The sequence below is a fragment of the Anser brachyrhynchus genome (genome assembly GCF_964034855.1).
Source record: "Anser brachyrhynchus genome assembly, chromosome: 1".
NCBI lineage: Eukaryota > Metazoa > Chordata > Aves > Anseriformes > Anatidae > Anser > Anser brachyrhynchus.
Genome location: NC_137694.1, coordinates 142,574,262 through 142,596,411, shown reverse-complemented (window position 1 = coordinate 142,596,411; position 22,150 = coordinate 142,574,262). Strand labels below are relative to the sequence as shown.

The window sequence follows — 22,150 nt, the reverse complement described above, 5'->3', positions numbered from 1 at the left end:
AGGCTCACAGTCCCACTGAAGCCTATTCTGCTGTCTTCAAGGACACAGAGCCAGGCACAGTGGTACCTGGGGGCCACCTAATTCCCTGTAGCAAGGAGTCCCCATTTTTCCCCCATGATTTCTGAAGTCTAGAATTGACGTGTAATTTCCTAACCTGCCTTTGTAAGTAAACCCTGCCTGAGAAACAGGCTAATAAAAGGAAAAGCACTGGGGAAAAAGAGAGGAGAGGGAAGTGTCTGTTCACTGCTGACTGGAAAACGACGTGCTACAGCAATGGTTCCTGCGATGGCCAACAGCACGTGGCTGCCACGCTGTCCCTCCTCACGCCACACTGTCCCTCCTCACCCGTGCCTGCAGCTCCTGGATGACAAAGCCACCCGTGCTCCTCTGGGGCCAGGCTGTGGAAGAGCATGGTTCCACCAGGGATGGAGAGGAGGAGCCTGGCAAGGCCCTCCTGAGGCAGAGCTGCCGGTGCCACCTCCCGAACCAGCAGCCGGTACCAGACCACCCTGAGGAGAGGCAGCGCGGTGTACGTGTCTCTCAGATCCAGCTCACGGGGCTCTTCGCTCAAGTGACAGCTCAAGGTGCCACAAAGACTTCAGCGCTGGGTTATGAACTGGTGATTTGCCAGGTGGTCCTTAAAGGGCCCTTCCAACCCGAGCAGTTCAACTGGGAGTTTGAACTGGAGAGCCAAGATTCTCCCAAGTCATGCTCTGGTAATAGTGTTTCCCCCCAAAATCCCATCTTCACTTTATTTTATTCTTTTTTTTTTTTTTTTATTTTACCCCTCCAAATTTAATGTGACTAACCGTAACCCCTCCAAACCATTGCCTACACCCAATGAGAACAGTCTAGAAAGATCAGAGGCAAACACCCCAAGTTATGACAAGAGGAGAATTCATTTAACAGCAGTTCAGGAAAATTAAGCCATCCTCACAAAAGAAATAACAGAGAAGCCGTAATAAGCTGCTGGCTCTTCCTCTCCACGCTCAGCACAGGAGATGATTTTGGTGGGCACGCTGCCTGCCGACAAAGCAGGGGAATAAGGCCCTGAGCCTGTCCGGACAAAACACACGTCGTCCCAGCCTGGCCACTCCTTTAAGCAAGGGTTGCCTTCTTTTAACTCCTTTGCATCTACCGGAGGCGAGTGATGCAAAAGCGATTGCTTTTTGCCTAATGAAGCCTTTTGTGTGGTCATGTCCTTACACCGAACCACAACAAAAGGACTCCTGAGCAAGAGGAGCCGCGGTGCAGCCCTCTACCGCTGCGTGGGCAGCAGTGCCAACCCAGAGGACGCAGCACGTCCGACCTGACGGGGCTGCTCTTTGCTGCTTGCTCTTGTGATTTTCCACTTGCCCCCCGGCAGCACGCAGCCTGCTGCTGAGGCCTGGCTGCTTTTCTTTATCATCAGATCCAGCCGCCGAGCTCCTTCCCGCAGCGGCGAGCAGGGCACCAGCAGCCTGGGGCAGCGGGCCATAAGTCACTTCTGATGGCGGATCGCGCTGTCAGCTGCCCTCCAGAGAGACACCGAGCTTTTGAATTGCCTTTTCACGCCGCATTTTCCCTTTAGATGCCTCGATTAATGCGACGATATGATTTATCCTACCTTGTGATCGCAGGCAGGAGATGCGGGTGGGCAGATTTTACTTTGACCTACTTCACTACAGCAGCAGCGAAAGCAGAGCTTTGCCTGGGCTGAGGGGAACGGCAGCAACCCCCAGCAGAATTCACTTACGCGTGCTTACGCTGCCATGTGGGGAAGGCAGAGGGTCGTTATCTGAAAATATAAACTTGTGAAGGATTTCCCATTTGTTTTTTTTTCCCCTTTGCACAAACAGCTCCTCAGCTGCTCCATGGGAGTCCGTGGGCCAGCTCCTGCTGGGCACGGCCGCGAGCACCGCGCTCAGCGGTGCTCAGACCGAGCCTTAGGCATCGCGCCAAGGATATGGGAGGAGACGAGGTGGTTGCCTTGGCTGCTTTTATACAGATTGATGGACAAAGAGGGAGCCTCTCAATTGTATGCCTGTCTCAGAAGCTGTCTTTAGTAATTTGGAGACCTCGTTAGAAAGTAACGGATGAGTTTTGGAGAAGGCAGAAGGACACGAGCTTGATTTCTTATGTAACGTTATTGAAATACTACTGAATAAACTCATATTTAAAAGGGATATAAATCTCCATCTTGCCTAAATAAAATAACTTTTGAATTTTATGCTTCCCATAAATGTAAGCTAAAAAGTTCCACTTACGAAAACACTCGATATTAGAGAAGAATGCTTGCTCCCAGGACATACAAGATTCTTCCTCTTAATTTAGTGGGTGATTGCACCTTTAAAAGGAAACAATTTCTGGTCCCAGATTCTGCCTTTACTTTGAGCACCTTGGGACAACTCAGAGCTTGGGCACAGGAGCTGTTTTCATCAGACTAGAGTACGTGGCCTGACAACCAGCACAGCTCTCTTCTGTTGCAGCGTCTGAGTTTTACTCACTGAAGAACACCCCCGAGCCTTGCCTGGAGCCGGGGACATCCCAAACACATTCAGGAACTTCATCCCAGCCTCTGAACCTCACGAGGAGCCACCTCAAAACCCAGGCCCCACAGGCCTCATCCTCACGAGGAGTCACCACAGTGCCCAGGCCCCACGGGCAGCCTGTGGGAGCAGGGGCTCACAGAGCCCTTCCCCAGAGCACAGGCCTTCAGGTGTCCCCAAATGTTACCTGTCACAAACACAGGGCTCGCGTCAGCTGACCCAATATCATATCATTAACTGAGTCTTTTCAAAATGCTGCATGTTGATTAATGAGTGAATTAAGCCGTGAAATTCGGGCTCCCCCATCTCTCTGAGGTACAGCGCCTGATCCGCTGTGCTTTTGTGTTCCTCTCAGCTGCCTGTAGGAGTTTCTGCTGGGCTCGCCATGCTTGGCGACCTACCTTCGAGTGGCGTATTTTGATTACTGTAGCTAGATGTAGTTACTTGTCTCTTTGTGACTAATACGCTTTATGAGCTTCCCCTGCTGTTAATAAACATAGTGGTGTTTAATTATTGAGACATTTCATAAAAATGTTTTTGAGAAGGAGACAAATTTTATGTTCTGACTAAATAATTGAACATTATGCAAATGCTAACAACTCCAGCGCTCTGGTTATGTAAAACAATACTTGGATGATGGCCTTGTTTGCACACTGAGTTAGTATTGTTGGGCTGTAATTAGCAGCAGATAGAAGTATTACTCCGATTTAAAAACAAAAACAGGTTTTGGTGGAACAGGAAGAGCACCAGGGTAAGGCTGCGGGCCAGGCTGCAGACACGCTCTGAGTAGGAGAAGGTGGGACATTGTCCCCCAGGAAGCCCTTACCATCCCAGTCCCATGCTCTCCAGGAAGCAAGGCCAGCCCTGGGCTGATCCTGCAGCTGGCAGCGTCTCCTAAATGCACAGGGCAGGGCCAGGGCCAGGGCCTGTGACACAGCCCGTGCCGTGGGAGAGCAAAGGAAGAAAGCCACTGCTTGCCACCAAGCCCCTCACCTGTGCCCAGCGTGATGCTCTCCACCTTGGCCTTGCACTTTCCTCCCTTCAGCTCTGGCAGTCAGGGACAAAACGTGGCCCTTGACAGTTTAAAGGTTTCCTTACCCATAAAAAAGTTCATTGCGAGATGAGTCGTCCGGACGGCTGACTTTGAACGCCCTGGTACACATCTGCCATAATTCTGTAACCTGGGGTTAAGTTGTAATCACCCGAAAACACAAAGGGCTCTGTGTGTCAGCACTGCAATATGTTACGGCTTTTTTTTTTTTTTTTTTTTTCAGGAATAACAGCAGCAGTAAGCATGGCATGAAATATGCTAGTGGCACAGCTATTGCAGATATCAAACGTGTCATCTCTGACATGCTACAAACTTCAGAGAGAGTTTAGTAATTGCTTGGTGTGCTCCGGCTGCCAGTAGTACGCCTGCCTTTGATGGTGCCTGTTCCTGACCCCGTCCCATTTGCTCTCATTACCTGCGTGTTTGGTGGGTGGAATTAGCATTTGCCCACGCGGTTGTACAGCATGTGGTATCACACCGGGAGCTGTCATTCTGAAAAGTACTTTTTTTGGTATAAAATATGATATCAACATATTGCTCTTAAACTGCTGTTTTTCTTTTGTGCACGAGGAGAGCAATTTGCATGCGATTGAGAGAAAGCTGAGCGCCTCGTTTGCATGTGGAGACGGGAAGCTAAAGCTTCCTTTGAATCTGCAAAGAAAGGGATACACCACTTTATTTTAAAATGTGTGTTCTCGGTGTCCTTTCTAGGGAATGGAGCTGCCTAATAGTCCCAAAGCTCTCGTGCTATTACTGTCATTTCTTGTTGCTGGTTGGTGCTGCAGCAGTGCCTACGTTGTTGCTACTTACGCCTTATTCCAGATATTCGGTTAGAGCTCCTGTTTGATTGAGGCTCATTTTTCTTTTTCCTAAATCCTTGGTCTAAAAGGCCCTAAAATGCAGGAAAATGAACTCATTTCTAAATGCCACACTCCTGTCCTACCTCTATTTTCCTGGCCATCTACCATCCTCCCACTGCTGCTGGGATAACCGTAGGTTCACTCTGCGGGGAAGAGATGGGATTCTAAATTGGCAGAAAGATAACTCTCAAATGAAAGAAACATCACTAAAACCTTTAAGGCCAGTCAGGATGACTTAATATAGCCCGGATTCCTGCTGCGACAGGGCAAAGAATGAGATCTTTTCATTACAGCAGAGCACCAGCTCTGCTGGTTTAAATGGAGAGTGGCTTTGATAATTATTTTCAGTGCTCCCAAGTTCACGCGCTCGCAGGGATGGTCTTGACGCTTGCTGTGTCTCGGGGGGATACAAGTTAAGGTTAGCGAAACCCACTGCAGGTAATTTGAGCAGAGGGGGTCTAAAGATGTCGTTCCCTTATTCCTTCTCCCTCTCCCCTCCGCTCCAGATCAACTGCTGGCAAAATCACTTTGGCACGCATGGACCTTGGGTTCAAGTGACAGCTCTCATCCTCCCCGCGCTGGTCTCAGCTGCTCAGCATTTATGGCCACTTGTCCGTGGCCCTGCTGCGGCGTTGGAGGACACGCAGTGGATAAGGTATTCGGGGCAAGGTTCAGAGCAGACAGGGCCATGGGGAGAGCTGCAGGGCTTTGCGGAGCTGGTGGGCAGAGGCCGGGCAGCTCGGGTCAGCTGCAACTCTTGAACCAAGGCTGTTGCAGGTGCTTGTGAGCCTGTGCCATTTGGCAGCTTCCAAAAACAGTATTCCACGCTCCTGGGGGTTGCCCTGAAGTGAAATCTAGCATTTCAAACCGCTCCAAAATCCACCAGGGACTTTGCTTTAGAAATACTGACAAGGAAATTTGTGTTAGACAGGCAGGAGACCAAAAAAAAAAAATGTTACCAGTGATAAGGGATGCATCTAGAGTTTGAGCTTTTTACCCGTGTCTGATGCGATAAGGCTGGGCATGATTAAAAGGATGCGAGTTGCAGGGTAGTACTTTGTCAGGGCACTCATGAATCTCTCTCTTCTTCCCCTCATGCCAGTGTGAGCTTGTTTAAGATTTTCTGGTTGTTCTTCACACTTCTGGTAAAGGATTTTGAAGCAAAGCAGTCAGGGAAGAAAGGAGAGTGGCACAGAATCACAGAACCATTAGGGTTGGAAAAGCCCTCCAAGACCATCTGGTCCAACCATCCCCCTACCACCAATGTCACCCACTAAACCCTGTCCCTAAGCACCACGTCCAACCTTTCCTTGAACACCCCCAGGGATGGTGACCCCACCACCTCCCTGGGCAACCCGTCCCAATGCCTGACTGCTCTTTCTGAGAAGAAACGTCTCCTCATTTCCAGCTTGAGTTCGTTCCCTCTAGTCCTATCACCAGTTACCTGTGAGAAGAGGCTGACCCCCAGCTTCCCATGGGAATGAGGACTGATGGTGAAGAGCTGGGTTGGACCCGACCACAGGAGAGATGAGTCAAAGACAATGATGCAAAGACTAACGTGCAGCCAGCCCACTCTTTGGCAGGGGAGCCTGTGCCAGCACCTTGGAGTACGTAGCTTTGGCCTTTGCTTCTTGGCAGTCAGTTTTTTGTTTGTTTGTTTGTTGTTTTTTTGGTTTTTTTTTCCCCCCAGATTTTAGCTCAGACTTCACAAGAAAGAATAACTTCAGAAATCTATACACACCGAGGGCCTGATTCAGACTTCCCTTTAGCTGCATTTTCCTCACCAACAGTGGACTAGCCAACAAGTCGCCCCAAAGCAGGTGAAAGGAGACATCTTTTTGGTGTGTTTTGCTTATGATGATGTCCAATGCACAAAGATCTCAAAAAAAAAAATCCAGAAAATGTTTCTTTTCTGTCTTTTAAAAGACTCTCATGGAATACCACTAGAGAACGCCATGAAGCAGGCGCATGGAAATGAGCTGGCAATCAAAACGCTTAACTCTTAGCATGATTTCCTCTCACTTGAACTCTCCCCAAGAGTAACTGTATCTGACTGTTCCTAACCCGTGTGTTGGGCCTCAGCTACTGTCAGCACTATGGGCGCAACATGAACTTCATGGTTTCCAGGTTTATGTTTATGTCATAGCAGGAACTCAATTGAAAGCTTCTGTCTTCAGAAAGAGATGGGCCATGTCTGCAGTGCTGTGTCCGGTTCTGGGCTCCCCAGTACAACAGGGACATGGAGCTACTGGAGCGAGTCCAGAGGAGGGCTACGAAGGTGACTGGGAGACTGGAGCACCTCCCTTATGAGGGAAGACTAAGAGAGCTGGGACCGGTCAGCCTTGAGAAGAGAAGGCTGAGAGGGGATCCTATCAGTGTATCTAAATATCTTGAGGGAGGGTGTCAAGATGATGGGGCCAGACTCTTTTCAGTGGTGCACAGAAAAAGGACAAGAAGCAATGTGCACAAACTGAAGCACAGGAAGTTCCAGCTGAATATGAGGGGGCACTTCTTTATGGTGAGGGTGACAGAGCACTGGCACAGGTTGCCCAGAGAGGCTGTGGAGTCTCCTTCTCTGGAGATATTCAAACCCTGCCTGGATGCCATCCTGCACAATGTGCTCATGGTGACCCTGCTTGGCAGGGGGGCTGGACTAGGTGATCTCCAGAGGTCCCTTCCCACCTCGGCCATTCTGTGAGTCTGTGGTATGGCAGAGGCTTTTCTGGCTCAAAGAATGTTACCACTTCAATGAGCGAAATGCTGATGGGTGTGAGGGAACAGAAAAATGAGTTTGGAGATTCAGCCCTGTTCCTACATCCCCCAGAGACTTGGACAAATTATTTGCTCTCCCCCACCTCAGTTATTTTGTTGTGAAAGTGAATTGATAATTTACCTACAGAAAAGGAGTCCTGAGGTTTCCACAGGGTACTGTCACGCCTGACTTCTGGGTGAGGCACAGGTCTGTGCTGAGAAGCAGCATCACAACATGTAAGAGATTTCAGAAGGCAGTCATAGAAAACGCAGAATAGATGTTCTAAATGGGGCTCTTTTTTTTTTTTTGGTAACTGAGCATTTGCATCTGCAATCATATTTTAATGTATTTTTCTACATCCCTTTATTTATTGAACATCAACACTTCAATAGATGCTGCACAAGCCACACATTAATACATGAACTGTACATCTAGCAGCTTTGTGTACAAAACAAGTTTACAACATCACAAAACAAAAAATGTTTTTTTCTTTTTGCAAACTAGCTCAGCCACTGAAGCATTCATTTGTTTTGGCTTATGTCTATAAAAATGTAATGAGATCTGAATTTCTATGAGCATCAAAACTGCCTGTGAGATGGGGAAACCTTCTGTATTGTCACAAACGCACTGTTACCTGGTCATACAGAGGAGCAGCTCATGGGCAATCATTGCCAATCCTTCCCCAGTACACAGCGGGTGCATCTGTGCCCCTCTTCATTTTTATTGTTGGTATGGGAGTGCAGGAAAGGCCCAGCAGAAATACAGGTTCATTGGGGTAGGTGCTCCTCTGGCAGATAGCAAAAAAGATTTGGTTGTGAAAGGCTTACAGGTGAAAAAGGGAAAACCGGGGTGAGATGGAGGGAGAAGCACTGAGAGTCACAAGGTGTTTGCTCTGTTAAACAACAAGGTTACTGCCGAACAGGGAATAAATCCTGTCTCTGAGACAGGATTCAATTACCAGGTGGTAAACACAGACAATTTTTGGGCTGCCATTTCTCAGCCCAGCCACTGTTAAGACTTCTGCTGCCCACTGTTAAACACCTTTGCCTTTTTTGCATCTTTCCTCATGCCCAGGAAAGCCAGAGCACTAGCGGCGTGAAATGCAGGAACAACAATGCCTTCATGCTTCTGAATGAGTCAGGAAACGTGCCTGGATAAAAAGAGCTCCGATTTTATGAATGCCAACAATTGTGCAGCCCTACAAAAGCAGACTGACCAGGTGTGCCACAGTTACTGCAGTATACATGAAATTATGGCAGGCCTAGAGCATCTTCCACTGTTTTGTCTTTACTCTGACACTTAGGTAATACCTTAGCAAAAATATCACAGCATGAAATCTTTCCAGTGACGAAAGGTAGAAGAGAACAGTTTAGCTGGAAGGGACCTTCAAAGACCACTGAATCCCAACTGCCTGAGCTCTTCAAGGCTAACCAAAAGTTAAATTATTTTATTGAGAGCATTGTCCAAATGCCTCTTGAACACTGATGGGCATGGGGCATCAACCACCTCTGTAGGAAGCCTGTCCCAGTGCTTAGTGTCCCGCTAAAGATTTACACTTCCTATATTTTAGAAACAATTTCTAAAAACCCCACTACGGCTGCTCTAGCATTTGCACCCTTAACACTCACATGTCAACACAAAGTGTTTGGAAGCGCTTCATCTGCTCCGGATTCAAACTGATTCTCCAGTTTAACAGTGCAGGGTGAAAGAACAACTAGACAAGAAGACCAAATTTGGAGATCTGCAGGCATTAAAAAATGTTCAGGCCAAAAAGTGAACCTGAACCTAGCAGCATTTAAGTGTGTCAGCCAAACAGCCCCAAATCCTTTTCCCTGGCAGCTGCAGTATTCTCCTTCACCACGTAGTTTTTCTATGCATCAAGCCATGGAATATGCCAGGAGGCATTTGTTTATTGCTGTAGCAGGTCAGATGAGGGCAATGTTGAATTAATTTTTTTTTTTTCTCCTGCACTTTGCCTTCCTTCTCATGAAACTAACTCCAGGGGCAGATGTCAGATGAACTGAAAAACAAGCACATTATCACTTACGCTATTGTTCGTGGAAGTTAATAGTTAATTGGATCCTGTCAAGGTCTAGTTGGTAAACCTTCTAATGCAAACGTTCAATCAGCGAAAGAACAAAAAGTAGAAAGTATGAGATAGTCCTACTCAAATAAATGTCATCAAACTCACCTTGTAACACATTATTTTCTTCAGCAGACTGATCTCTCCTGACAAAAGGACTTTCATGTGAAAATATCTCCACCAGTTTGTTTTTTTTTTCCAGCACAGAAATGCAAAAATTCATATCCCTAAGCAACACTAATCTATTAAAGCCAAACAATGGTGGCTCTGATGTTTTTGGCTTGCTGGGATCTCCACTGAAAATGCTGCAGTAGATGTGTGTGTGCTTGTGTACATGCACATACCAGTCTTTGTTTGAAAGGTATTGTACTGATTTTTATTTTTTATATGAAAATATCACTTGATTATAAGGAGGAGGACTGAAGCACATAACTGCACAATAAATTCTCACCACCCAGTGAATAACCTCACAGAACAGCCCAGGCGTAAAGACATTGCAAACTTCTCCTGTGCTTTTTGCCCTCCCCTTAGCTGCTACAAGCCCCTCTTTGCAAGAGTTCAGAAAACAAAAACACTGAGAGCCACTGTGCATGTGAGTGGATGGACAAGAATACTGTAATATGTTTAAACTTTGGTTAAAAAAATCTACGGAGACTTGTTAAAAGTCACTCTTAGGACAGAATAACTAGAAAGATTTTTGTGTGGTTTATAACACAAGGTTTATTTATGCCTTGTTAGGCATTGGAACGGGCTGCCCAGGGAAGTAGTTCAGTCACCATCCCTGGAGATCTTTAAAAGATGTTTAGATTTAGAGCTTAGTGATATGGTTTAGTGGAAGACTTGTTAGTGTTAGGTCAGAGGTTGGACTCATTGATCTTGAAGGTCACTTCCAACCCAGATGATTCTGTGATAAAGTTCTGGTAGAGAACTATCCCACAACACCCACGGAAGTAGCTTTAACTGAAAGCAAGGGCTTCATCTAAATTAAGTGGAAAACAAACAAACAAAAAAAAGGGGATAGGCAGAAAAGGGCTGGACACTTATGTAGTTAGCAGTGTACAGCATGGTCCTTGCTAGGTATGCAGCACCCTACTGTAGTCTGAGGGCACTGGTCTTAAGGAGACCCTGCAGACCCAAAAACACGTGAGGCAGCAGGACCATAAACACACCCTTTGGCAAGAGCTTCACCCTGGAAGGACATGGTGTGTGTTTACAAGTTTGGGGCTGAACATCCTCCAGTGCAGTAAACAACGAAGTGCTGTGGCTGCTAAGCCCTCCTCCACCACAGTGCCCCACACCTCAGAGGAGAGCTCACCTCAGAGCACAACCACACGCTTCCCCCGCGCAGCTCCGACCCCCACCGCAACTGAGGAAGTCCTCGCGAGACCGCCTATTTATACCCGCACCCCAGCGGAGCGACAGGCAGCTCGACCAATGGGCGACGCCCTCGGCCTCCACAGCCCATTGGCGACCGGGGGCGGGGCTCACGCGCAGGAGGGGGCGGTGCGTCGCTGGCGAGAGGCGGGCGCCGGGCGCGTTGGGCTCATTTGGGGGCTGCCGCCCGACGGTGGCGGATCGCTGTGCGCAGGTGAGTGAGTGCCGGGCACCACTGCCCCCTTCCGCGGCTTTTTTTTTTTTTCCTTTCCTTTCCTGGCTTTATAATGAGTGCGGAGCCGGTAGCTGAGCAGATATCGCCCTGCCCAGACCCTCCGAGGGCTGCTGCTGCGGGGGGAACGGGGTTAACGGTCTCTAACGGTCTCTTAACGGCCGCCGGTTAACGGCTGGCGGCCGGGGCGGTCCCCGCCGCTCACCTGCGGAGCCGGTGCCCGTGACACCCCTCCTCGTCCTCCTCACGGGGCGAGTTGCAGCCTCTCGGGGTCGTGTGTCCTCCAGCCGGACCGCCCCTCAGCTCGGCTGGGAATTACCGAGCGCACCCGAAGTGCCCACCCGGGGCTTAGGTAACATACGTCCGCGTGGGCTTTTGCTGCCCTAACTGGCTCCGGTTTTTAAAAGCTGGGGCGCTTGTGGTGCGTGCACGGCCTGGCTGTGCGCGGCGGTTTGGGTCGCGAAAGGCTCGGGCGGCCGCCCGAGTGCCGCCGAGCTGCGGCGCTGGCAGGGGAGGGAGAAGGGGCACAGCGCTGGGAGAGAAAGGGGGAAAAACCCTCAGAACCAGCTAACAAGGCGATGGCAGTTAGCGAGTCGGCACAGTGTTGGGCAAACTCATAGCTAACCGAGTTACGTTACAGCTCAGTAATTATTTTTTCTAAATTGTTTTAGGCTGCGTTTTCCTGAGCACAGTGAGGAGCCCCGATCACAGCCTCTTGGTTTTTATTGCTGCAAATGTACGAGTGATGCCCGGGTTTTCCGGCAAGGCAGGCAGTTCTCTTTCTTACCATTATCAGTTGGTATTTTTATGTTCCTGGCTGTCCTCTCTGTGTGCACATTGGACCAGCTGTCTCTTGCCCCCTCTGGGATAATCCAGCCTAGCTTGCAGCCTGGTCCTTTGTGCACACCTGAGTTGCTTCGGAGAGATCTGGCTGCTGCTAGAGTCGCGGTGAAGGTAGATTACAGTTTAGGCATCCTTACTTCAGAGCTACTTCAGCAGCATGGGCTGTCAGTGTTGCTGTCAGAAGCCCAGTTGCTTATTCTGTTAGTTTGGGAATCACCTGAACTCTTTGCACTTCCTGCCCTGCAGACAGGCCTTGTGAAACTTGGGGGTTTTGACATCTTTTTCTGCCCTTGCTATGAAAGTTCATACAGGCTTTTATCTTTGACCTAATTATTCTTGCATACCCCTCTGGTGTTTATTATGTCCATCTCCTGCTCAAAGTACTGGTGATGATGATGCTTCCTGGCATGCCGTGCTCTCCACCTTAGCTTTCTTTAGCTCTCTCAACTGTCTTTTATCTTTTATTGTGTTAAATTCAGGTTTCTCATACCGTAAAGCCTTTCACAGTTTCTATTCCTTCTCATTACTTGGTTTCTTACCTAATCTTATCCTCTGCTTCGTCCTCTTTCTGTGTGCTTGCATTTGTTCTCCAACTTTGAAATCACACAGTACCTCTAAGGGAAAGTTTAAAGCCACCGACCTATCTGTGCATAAATTTCCTCGAAACAAAGCGTGCTACTGGCATTGTATGTGAGGTAATCGTAGTCAGAAGGTAAACACTTTGTGCAACCTGCATCTTGTGACCAAGGCTCGAATGCGAGAGTGTGTAGTTCCGTAACTGTGTGGTTCTCTTCCTTTCATTTGTTGACCAGGCCCTTTTGTTGTATCTTGTTTTACAAGCTCTTGGGTGAAAGTAGCATGTGCTGTGGTACAAGCCTGGTGAGAGCAGTTCAGACTTGACTGGAATCTCCAGTACAAGCATGATGAGAAGTACTTTCCCCTGTTCTAAATGTACCCAGGCAAGAGAGTGGCAGAGATTGCTTGTAAGGAAAGTCCAAAGTCAGTCTTTATTTACTGCTGGATAGCATGCTTGTATCAGATGTAGCTTGCGATGGGGAAAAACTGCCTCCCTTTCTTTTCTTTCTTAAAAGAACATCAAATGTTTGAGCTACTGTAAATGATACTTTAGCTCTCTGTAAATCAAATCCCCACCCCCCAGCTTCAAAGCAGGCCATCAGTTAATTTATTTCCATCTTCTCTTTGCCTTGCTTGGTTAGGACAGCATGTTTAGATGCTAGCTGGCTTTGGCCAGTTGGGGATTTCCTAGTCCCACAGTCTGGAACCTCCACCTGGGGCGAAATTGAGCTGTGGCTGACTTCTGCCTGCTGTCCTTGCCCCTGCACGGTGGGGAGAGGAGCGGTGCGGTCACATCGTGCTGTTTTTGTGGGGTTGTTGTGAGCTCTTACAGATTGAACAGTCTCTGCTTGCGTGACCGTCGTCTGTCCTTTCCCCGCAGCTAAGCGAGGGGAAAAAAATGGTTGTGGATGGATCAGATGCTTTCTCACTGCGCAGGGAGAGATGAATGATATAGGTTTGTAAATGCTATTTAAAGCTCTGGTCTCTCGGTTCACTGGGGGCGGTTCCACTGCTGCAGTTGCATCAGGGCTCTGCTCGCTGACCTCGGAGAGGCTTTGCTGAGGGGAGTGCTTAGCAGCGGGGCTCTGAGCTGCCGGCTTCCCAAAAAGCCTCCTGTATCCCTTCTGTGCCACCAGAGCGAGGTGTGATCCTGCCTTGGGTTGGTGGTAACATCATAGTGTAGGTGATAGGTGTGTTTGTCCTTTAACAACCAAATTCGGGTGACACGCAGCTCCTCCAGGTACAAGCAGTTCTAATGTAACAGGTGCTGTTCCCTGAGCCGAGACCGGAGCAGTGCAAGAGGGGTGCATGTAAGCCACAGTAATGGGCACACGGAAGTGTTTCTTTACTGTATTTTGGTACATGGGGGACACTTGTAAATATTTTTGGTCTAATTATTAAAACTTTGTTTTCTTTAAACAGGGATAGAAGAAAAAGAAAACTTATGAGAACTACAAGAAAGCTTACAGCAGTTCAGGATGGATTGATTCGTGATTCCTTTGATATGTGAGCTACGTTTTGTGCTGCTGCTGCTGGACTTCAGCTGACTTTGTTGCAGCAAGCCCAACAGATAGGCCCTGATCGCTAGCAGAACATAAACAAGTGTGATGGTGAAATGAGATGAGGCTCCGAAATGGAACTGTGGCCACCGTGTTAGTTTTCATCACTACTTTCCTCAGTTTGTCCTGGTATACTGCATGGCAAAATGGGAAAGGTAAGTAAAGGGCTCCGAAAACAAATTGACCTCTACGTGGCTGTATGGCTGAGGAATGAATAGTACAAGCGTGTGCTTTGCTGCTCTATGTTAGCAATGTGTAAACGGCTTGTTGACTAGCTCTGCTCCAGAAGGTATTGCCTTGGTGAGGGATTAACACCTGCTAGTAGATTCAGGAAAATCAACTTGGAGGGATCCTGACTTTTATATAAAAAAAAAAATGAGGAGAAACAAATCCTGCTGTTAGAGGAAGGCTGAATAGTTTGTTTTGTTTTTCTTGGTTTATGGTTGTTGGAAAAACAGATGTTCTTTTTTTCTTTTTTTTCCAAGTAACATATGGCCAGTGGACCAGGCTGGACAATGTTATTTTTGGTGCAGCTTTCTGTCTTCCCTGATGATTCGGTGATGGCAGTGGCAAACTGCCAAGCAGTGTTGTCCAGAGATTTTTTTTCTTGCTGTCTTTGTAGGAAATGTAAAATATTTCTTGTCTGAGTATGGTATGAGAAATAAAGTAATATGAACAAATTGACTGCGTAATGGGAAGTGTATCTATTTCATGAGATTGCACATATTATTATGAGTAACTATTGTCTGTAATAGATTTCTACCTTTTTAAATGTGTGTTGATTTTATTGCATTTCATGTGAACTCTGGAAAATTGAGTTTTTCTGCTGGTCAGGACTGTTTACTGCAAGTGAAATGTTTTGATTTCTGTCTTTCAGTAAAGCAAATAAACTTATTCAGTAATGCTTTCTAGAAGAAGGTTTTTTTTTCCTTTATAAACATCTGATCTCTTGGAAAAAATACTAGACTGTCCTTCAAAGATCAAATCATCCTGAAACACATTCTGCATTAAATGAGATTGCTACATGGTTTGTTCTGACTATTCTGCTGAGAATGTTATCATCAGTTTTGCTTCAGGTCCAGTAAGAGGAGGCTGAGTTTTTCTAGAAATACTGTCAGTTTTAGAACAACCGACTTGCAACCCTTTTATACTTAAATAAGAAGGGAAAAGATCCTTTGCGAAGAAGCAGATGAGTTTTGTGGCATATTGGTTTTTTTTTTGACACTTGTAGGAGAAGCAGATGCTTTGTGGTCTGATCTCTGCTGTAGCAGTTGGTTGGCAGGCCTGCCCTCTGAATGTAAGGATCAGTAAAAATGTCAGGTTCTTGAGGTTGGGGTAATATACAGATCTTTTAATTTCACAACAAAGTCTGGAAGTGAAAAACACTGACAAGAGAATATTTGAATTGCATTCTAAGTAGTATTTTATTCATTTTGGATAATAACACATTCTATAGTTAAATTTCATGTTATTGATTCTTCTCTTGTTGAGGAACCTCAGAAAAATTTCGCTTTCACTTCAGCAAAGATACAGATATATGAAATTCTGTCTTTGTGCTTTCATTCTAACTGGACGTAGTTTACAGGTCTTGCTCTCTTTTGCCAAAGAATAACACAACCTTTAACTAACAAAAATCCACTGTTGGGAAAGTACTAATATGTATATATATATAGTGCTTGGTGACAATTCAAGCTTTTGTTGGTCAGACAGCTCTATTTTTTTATACTTTTTTCCATCTGAATGCTCAGAATCGATACTTTCTTAATGGTGGTGTAAAAGTTCTGCGTTTATCTTCCACCAGATCTTTCTTTTGAGCATTATGACTAATTTGTTAAATAAACACTTGTGTAACAAGATATCAGTAATGTGTTAATTATGAATCACAGTTATGAAATTACAGTGTTCTAGAGAACTTGCTTTTAAGGTATGGTTTAAGGAGAAATTTATACAGAGAACATTGTTTTTAAAAAACTTGTTTTAATTTGCACAAGTTAACAAAACACAAATCAGGTTGTCTAAAACAGATTTGAGTTCATTTCAGTACCACATTTTAATTCCAAGATGCTTCTACACCAATGGGAAAAGTTGAGACACTAACAATGCACGTTTGTTAAGAATCCGTATTTTTTTCCAATTTCCAATCCTTTTTTTAATTATTCAATAAGCATTGCGTGGTGGTCTCTTAATTCACTGACTCTTTTGTTGTAAATTGAGTGGCTCGGTTAGAAGGAAATAAGGTGCTTGCTGTTCCCATCAACTGAAAGGCTATGAAATGTCAGGTATTATGGTCATAATCTTTTGTTACCTATTACAGTTATATGGCATGCATTACATTCTTATAGGTATTTGTCAGTCTTTGGGCAGCAAAGTAAATCTAAGCTTAGAAAGAAAATATTATTTTGCATTTTAAAAAACTAAAAGGTAAAACACAAATTATTAGCTTCCCATTGGAACCAAACAAAAACCCTAATCCAGTCCTCAGGTGATTCATTTTAATTGAATAACCAAGTTCCTGGATGACTGTTGCTTAAAGTGCAGAGCCACTTGTAGAATAATAAGACTGGGATGACATGGTGCGTTTGCATATCATGTCCTCCTCTAGTAAATACACCTGGTCCCAGTCTGTGCAGGACAGAATTTAGGCACTTCAAAGCGATACAGGCTTTGCTACTTATTCAAAGTCCAAAAAAAAATTGTCTCTGCAAAACAGAGCTTTACAAACTTTGTGGATGTGTTGAGAAGTTGTTGGCAGTTGAAGGAAATACTTTGCCTGAGCTGCCATCACTGGCAACAGCATGGCTCTAGCTTACCCCCTGGCTGAGTTATGTAAGTAACCTTTCACGGGGCAGATGCTGTTTTTGGATGAAATGGCCAATTACATGCTTTCGCTTCTAAAGATATGTTTGAAGAAGGCAGACTGAACTACTTCTCATCTCTGGAGAGTGTTTTCAAAATTAGGGCAAGATCCTGGGCTCTTTCTGGAGGCCCTGCGGTGCCGAGAAGCACTGGAGTTGTAAAGAAGCAGGGCAGGGGGCCCTGGGAAAAACCTCGCTCTTCTGTGGGATTCATGAACAGGAGCTGTAAGGCTGCTTTTTGTATGTTAAAAGCGTGCTATGGTTAGCTCTTAAGTGAAAACAGGTACTGGAAATCCAATCATACCAAAATGGATTACTTGGGTGCGTGTAAGGAACAGTTTTAATGAATCTGCTGTTACTTCAGAGCTAGTTTGGCTTAAGATGTCCTTCGCATCCTCCTGAGGCAATTCCTCCTTTTCCTCTTATGCCAGTGCTAACTTTGTGCTTAACACCATCTCTTTTGACTAAACTGTGCTTTCCAGTACTACTGACCTGCTTAGGGTCACAGGCCTTCACTGCCTCGTTTGTGAGCTACAGAAATAAAGTATTTTTTTATCCTAAAGGCACTGCTCTTAAGAAGATCCAGCTAGTAGAATACTGCTTTGTACCTGGCACACCACTCACAAAAACTGCATCAAAGCTGTTGCCTGCTATGTGGAGAGTGTAGTCTTGGTGCTTTGATATTTAACGTGACCAGTGATCTGAGTGCGTAACGCTCCAGGAGAAGCTGCTGGGGCCCAGCAAACTTCCAGATGCTTGTTAGCGGAGCATGGAAATTGGTAAAGAAGGTAAAGAGCTTTCCTGGATTAGGGCCGGCATGTTAGGATGAACTTCCTCAGCAAAGCTCATCGCTTGCTTCCCATGTGAAAGTCCTGCTCTGATCCTGCCTTTTTTTTTTAGGAAAAAAAAGAGCACAGCAGCTTTTTGTTTAAAGTATGCGTGCTTTGTTCTTGGAGCCAGACAGTAGTTGGCAGTGTCTTGTGTCACTTTCAGAAGGCACTTGGCTACTGGAAGTGATGAGGACGTGTATGGAATACATATTGTGAAAATCCGATGCAGCTTAACCCTTCAGCATTGACTAAGCTACGTCATTTCCAGAGCAGTCTGAAGCTAGCAGTGTGTGCCATCTTTTTCCCTATGTAAAAAACATTCTTCTCTTACGAAGAATTGTTGAAAAAGCTCCAGCAATGCTTGAATTGTTGAAAAGCTGCTGTTTTACAGCTCTTCCAGGACTGTTGTCATAACCATAAAGTCTCCTCACTGTGCGAGGATGGCTGACGCTGGTACGCTGCTTTAAATCCACATGGAAAGATCTCCGAGAAGACTTTGACTTATGAGATGTTTAACCACTTACGGGATGTTTAACCAGCTTCCTAGTTTGCTGAATGTTCCCTCATCCTTAAGTAATGATGGTAGGAGCTACTGTTGTCTTGTGTCAAGCACCACCTTTTCTCTCCTTTGGTGCAAGAATGAAAAATGTTCTGGGCTGTGTAATAAAAGCGTTGTCATCTTTCTTCCCTGGCTACTTTCATAATAGAATTATCCCACTGAGTCTCAGCCACAGTAACCTTAAGTGCTGAAAAATATCTAAACTTAACAAGGATAGGAAAACCGAACTTAGCCTAAAACAAAGGTATCAGCCAGTGATGGAAAACTTTGGAATAAGATCTGGGAATATTAATTCCCAGAGGGAGAAAAGTCCTACAGGGCCATGGAGGAAATAGGGCAGGGAGGAGAGGATTATTTTTTCTTGGCAATGGTTATGCGTATGCTCTCCTCAGATGCAGAATAGAAAGCTGGGAGATACACGTTAGCGCTTTGTGACCATAACCCTTTGTAGTTTACGCTTTGATCCTAAGAGAAGCTGTTAGCTGGGTAAATGCTGGTTACGGTCCCCCGGCAGCACATTCTGATTCTCAGTTACCTGCCAATTTCCCAGTGAGGCGAATTAAGACTGATCAATGAAAAAAGTTAAATGGGCTACAAACTGGGAGGAGTGGAGGCAGGGGAAGGGAAAGAATGGGCTGCTAAAGTAGAATACGCATGTGAAAATGTGTATTGGTTAGCTTGTTTGGGGGGCAAGAGATGTTTGTGTGTTTTTTCTCCCTGTTTAATGGAAAGGAAGTATTGGTTTCCTTTGGAAATTCTGTTGCAAATCTTCCAGGAACTGAAATTAAAGGAAATAGGTGTTTCCTTTTTCTTAACACCAGCACATAGATGTTACTCTTTTTTTTTTTTTGATCTGAAATACATCCTGAGCTTGGTTTCTAGAGCTGACAACCTGGCATATAGATTACTGATGTTAAAAACAGGAGTTGGTTTGCGTTAAGGCCGGTCAGGAGCGCAGGTTTGCAATGGTTGCTGCGATTCCTGTGCAGGTGGTGGTCCTGCTGTCCCAGACGAGTGGAACCGAAGCGGTGTCTGCCCCAGCTGCTCAGGTGGGCCGTGCTGGGGCACGCAGCATCTCCATGCCTGCCTTGCCTGCTGCAGCAGAACTCCTGGCACGGTGATTTGAATGAGTGGCGCCGGGAAGGATCACAGTCAGAATCACAGTCACAGGGGCTTTTTCAGCCCAGCTCTGTCCTCCTGCCTTGTTTGCAAACTGCTAGCTCTGCCGGCGTGCCAGTCGGTGGGGTTCTGAAACGTGGTTGCCGCCAGCGTTTCGTACGGCCAGCCTCAGCCAACAGCTTGAGGCACTGCTCTTGATTGCCATCCAGCCCTCGGAGCTGGGGAAAGTCGATGCTTTTGCTCTGCGTGGGTTCTTTTAATAGCTCCCCAGCCTGAGTCGCCTGTGCTTGCGTGACTCCTCCGAAGCACTGGCTGCTGCTCTCACGCAGAGACTATCATAGGAGTGATTTAGCCAGCCCGGGAAAGACCATTGCATCTGACACAGCTGCTCATAATAACAGCTCTACTGCAAAATACATTTCCACAAGTTTATCTAATAAGATGCATTTGCATTTATTTATTTTCTTGTTCATCGTGTCTTCCCAGAGCAGTTACTAACAGGTGCATCCTCACATTTTTAAGTGAGCGAGAAGGGCTTCACAGTGATCTGTCCTGGTTTTGGTGCTAGCTGATATTTCTGTTAGTGAACCTGGGTGATGAAAAGGAGCAAGCGCTTCCTAAATTTCAAACAGCAGCATGCCGGGAGGAGTAATGGAGGTGGGCTGAGAGACTGGGGTTTAAAGGAACTCAGGCAAGGCGAAGACATCAAGGAGGGGAGTGATGGAGGGTTGGGACAGACCCAAGGTGCTGTTGAAGGTAGAAAAAAATGCCCCAGACAAAATGCAGGGTGCAGTAAGGCAGAAGATCAAATGTACGCATACAGGATGGGGAAGAAAGGTGGTGTTAGGGTTCTGGTTAGGAATGACAGTTTGCTGTAAGTCATATGCTAAACGTGAGTCATCACATTGTTGCAGAGGTTGAAAGCAATTGAACAGAAAAGGGGTGCTTAGGAAGTAAGGGAATAAAGAGTGTACTATCCCAGCAAGATGCAGGAAGCGTTCTTTCTGCTCTGCTTGGCACTATTTCTGCTTCTGGAAGGTGCACTGCAAAGAGGACATTCGTTGGGTAGGGTTCAAAGAAGCAACAAGTAATCAAAGATCAAAATAATGCGTACAGTAAGGAAAGAGTTTGTACCGGCATTGCTTAGCTTGAAGGGAACGTGTGAGAAGAGAGGAAGATAATTTTCAAATATTTTAGAGTCCTTGCAAAAACAAAGGACGTAATCTGTTATTCATGGCCATCCTGGATAATAGAATATAATGGACTGAAAATGAAATAGAGAGCAAGGTTAGATCGTGGAGGAAGTTTTTGTAATGGGAAGTACAGTTAGGTACTGAAGTGGATGGTTGGGAGGGGTGAAGAACTTCCCTTGCAGGCATTTTCAAGAACAGGTTACGCTGGTGATGACAAGTCAGGCACCGATAGCCTGTCTGAGACCATTGGAGGTTAGGGATGGCACAAAAAATGAGTCTCGCTGGTTTTTAAAGCCAGTATGACAACCCCAAAAGAAAGCTCAGGTGGGGATGATGCACAGCTGGCAGGAACGGTCCAACTTTGAACCAGCTGTGCTGCTGAAACTAGATCTGAGGGGACAGGGTTTGGACTAGATGACCCCTAGAAGACCTTTATAACCTGAGTTGTTATGAGGTCTGCTTGACCTTGGCCAGGTTTCTCTCTCCTTGTGCCAGGACTGACATGCCAGCATGTTTCATTACTAAATAATAGCAATGTTTGCGTAAGATATGCAGGAGTTGCCCCTTATTATTGTAAACATCCAATCCCTTAAAATACACAAAATGCTTGCTTGTATTTTAGCAGATTCACTTCACCTTTCATTGTTAATGTCCACGGACCTTTCTATGGCTAGGAACCTTTAAAATATGCTGTTAGAAAAACCACAAAGTTGCTTGTTTTTATTTTTAAGTGCAATTTTTTCCTTACCCCCACAGTTTAGAGCAGTATCTTATTCAATAACCCTATTCCTGCTGTGTAATCACAATTTTATTTGCTGCCCGGACAACAAAAAAGCTTTTTCCTTTATCGATGCGATCTCTAGGATTAGAATCCTGGAAGCTGTTTCTTTTTAGGATGAGACACTGATAAGTCTATAATTTAGATCTGTTTATTTATAATGCACTGTGTTTTCTTTTCCTGAACATGGCAGAAAGGGAATAGAAAGTGGTTTCCTTGCTCACAGCGCAAGGCTTTTCCCCAGCTCGTCTCTGCCTGAAAAGCAGTTGCTCTAGTTTGTATTTTAGAGCTGTGCTTCCAGCTGCTTTTCTGGTTGTCTCCCTGGCTTTCATGCAGCTTTCTGGCTATTCCTGCAGATGCTTCCCACAGCCGTGCCGCCCATCCATCTAGTAATCAACAGCAGAAACCCTATTTGTGCTCGCAGCACTAGATCATTTCACTCTCTTGTTCTCAAAAATCATTTGTTCCCTGCGCTCGTCGTGCATACCTGTTGCTTTTGCGGTCAACAGCTGCATTGCGGTCTTCACATCTCAACATCACGGACATGCAGGTTTCCTCAGGTGCTTCAGGTATGGACGGAACTAGTTCTCTTTTCCATTGCAATTTACTGGTTAAATAATTGTGTCAATAAACAGCCCTCTGCTTTGGTTGCACAGTCCCTAGAGGAAAAACTGCGGAGGTGCTGCTTAAGAGAGATTTGAATATTACAAGTATGATGGGATCGCGTTTCACTTGAGGTGGTGGTGTTGATTCCCAACAGTATGGGAGCGTGGTGGAGCTTTGATTCTAATTTTTTATTTTTTTCCAAGAAGGACAAGTTAGAAAGAAGCTGTACTTGGAAACCAAGCTTGTTCAACATAGTGATGCACAGAGAAGCATCAACAGCCTCAATCCGCTTGCAAGTGCAGAAACAATAACCAAACTTATACAGTACTTGAATTTTGTGCCCAAGCTACTG

At 45.9% G+C, this 22,150-nt stretch overlaps 1 protein-coding gene across 2 annotated transcripts in view; it reads left to right on the top strand.

The window, feature by feature from the left end:
- Positions 1–10,759: 10,759 nt before the first annotated feature.
- The window catches only part of MGAT4A (alpha-1,3-mannosyl-glycoprotein 4-beta-N-acetylglucosaminyltransferase A), a 76,369-nt gene continuing 64,978 nt past the window's right edge, over positions 10,760–22,150 (top strand). The window contains exons 1-2 of one of the 2 annotated variants that reach the window (XM_080575506.1): positions 10,760–10,862; positions 13,722–14,013. In XM_080575506.1, coding sequence (XP_080431632.1) covers positions 13,920–14,013 — 94 coding nt within the window. In that variant the 5' untranslated portion in view covers positions 10,760–10,862; positions 13,722–13,919. Of the gene's footprint in view, positions 10,863–12,605; positions 13,255–13,721; positions 14,014–22,150 lie in introns of those variants that run through there. The other variant, XM_080575507.1, reaches the window with a different exon arrangement.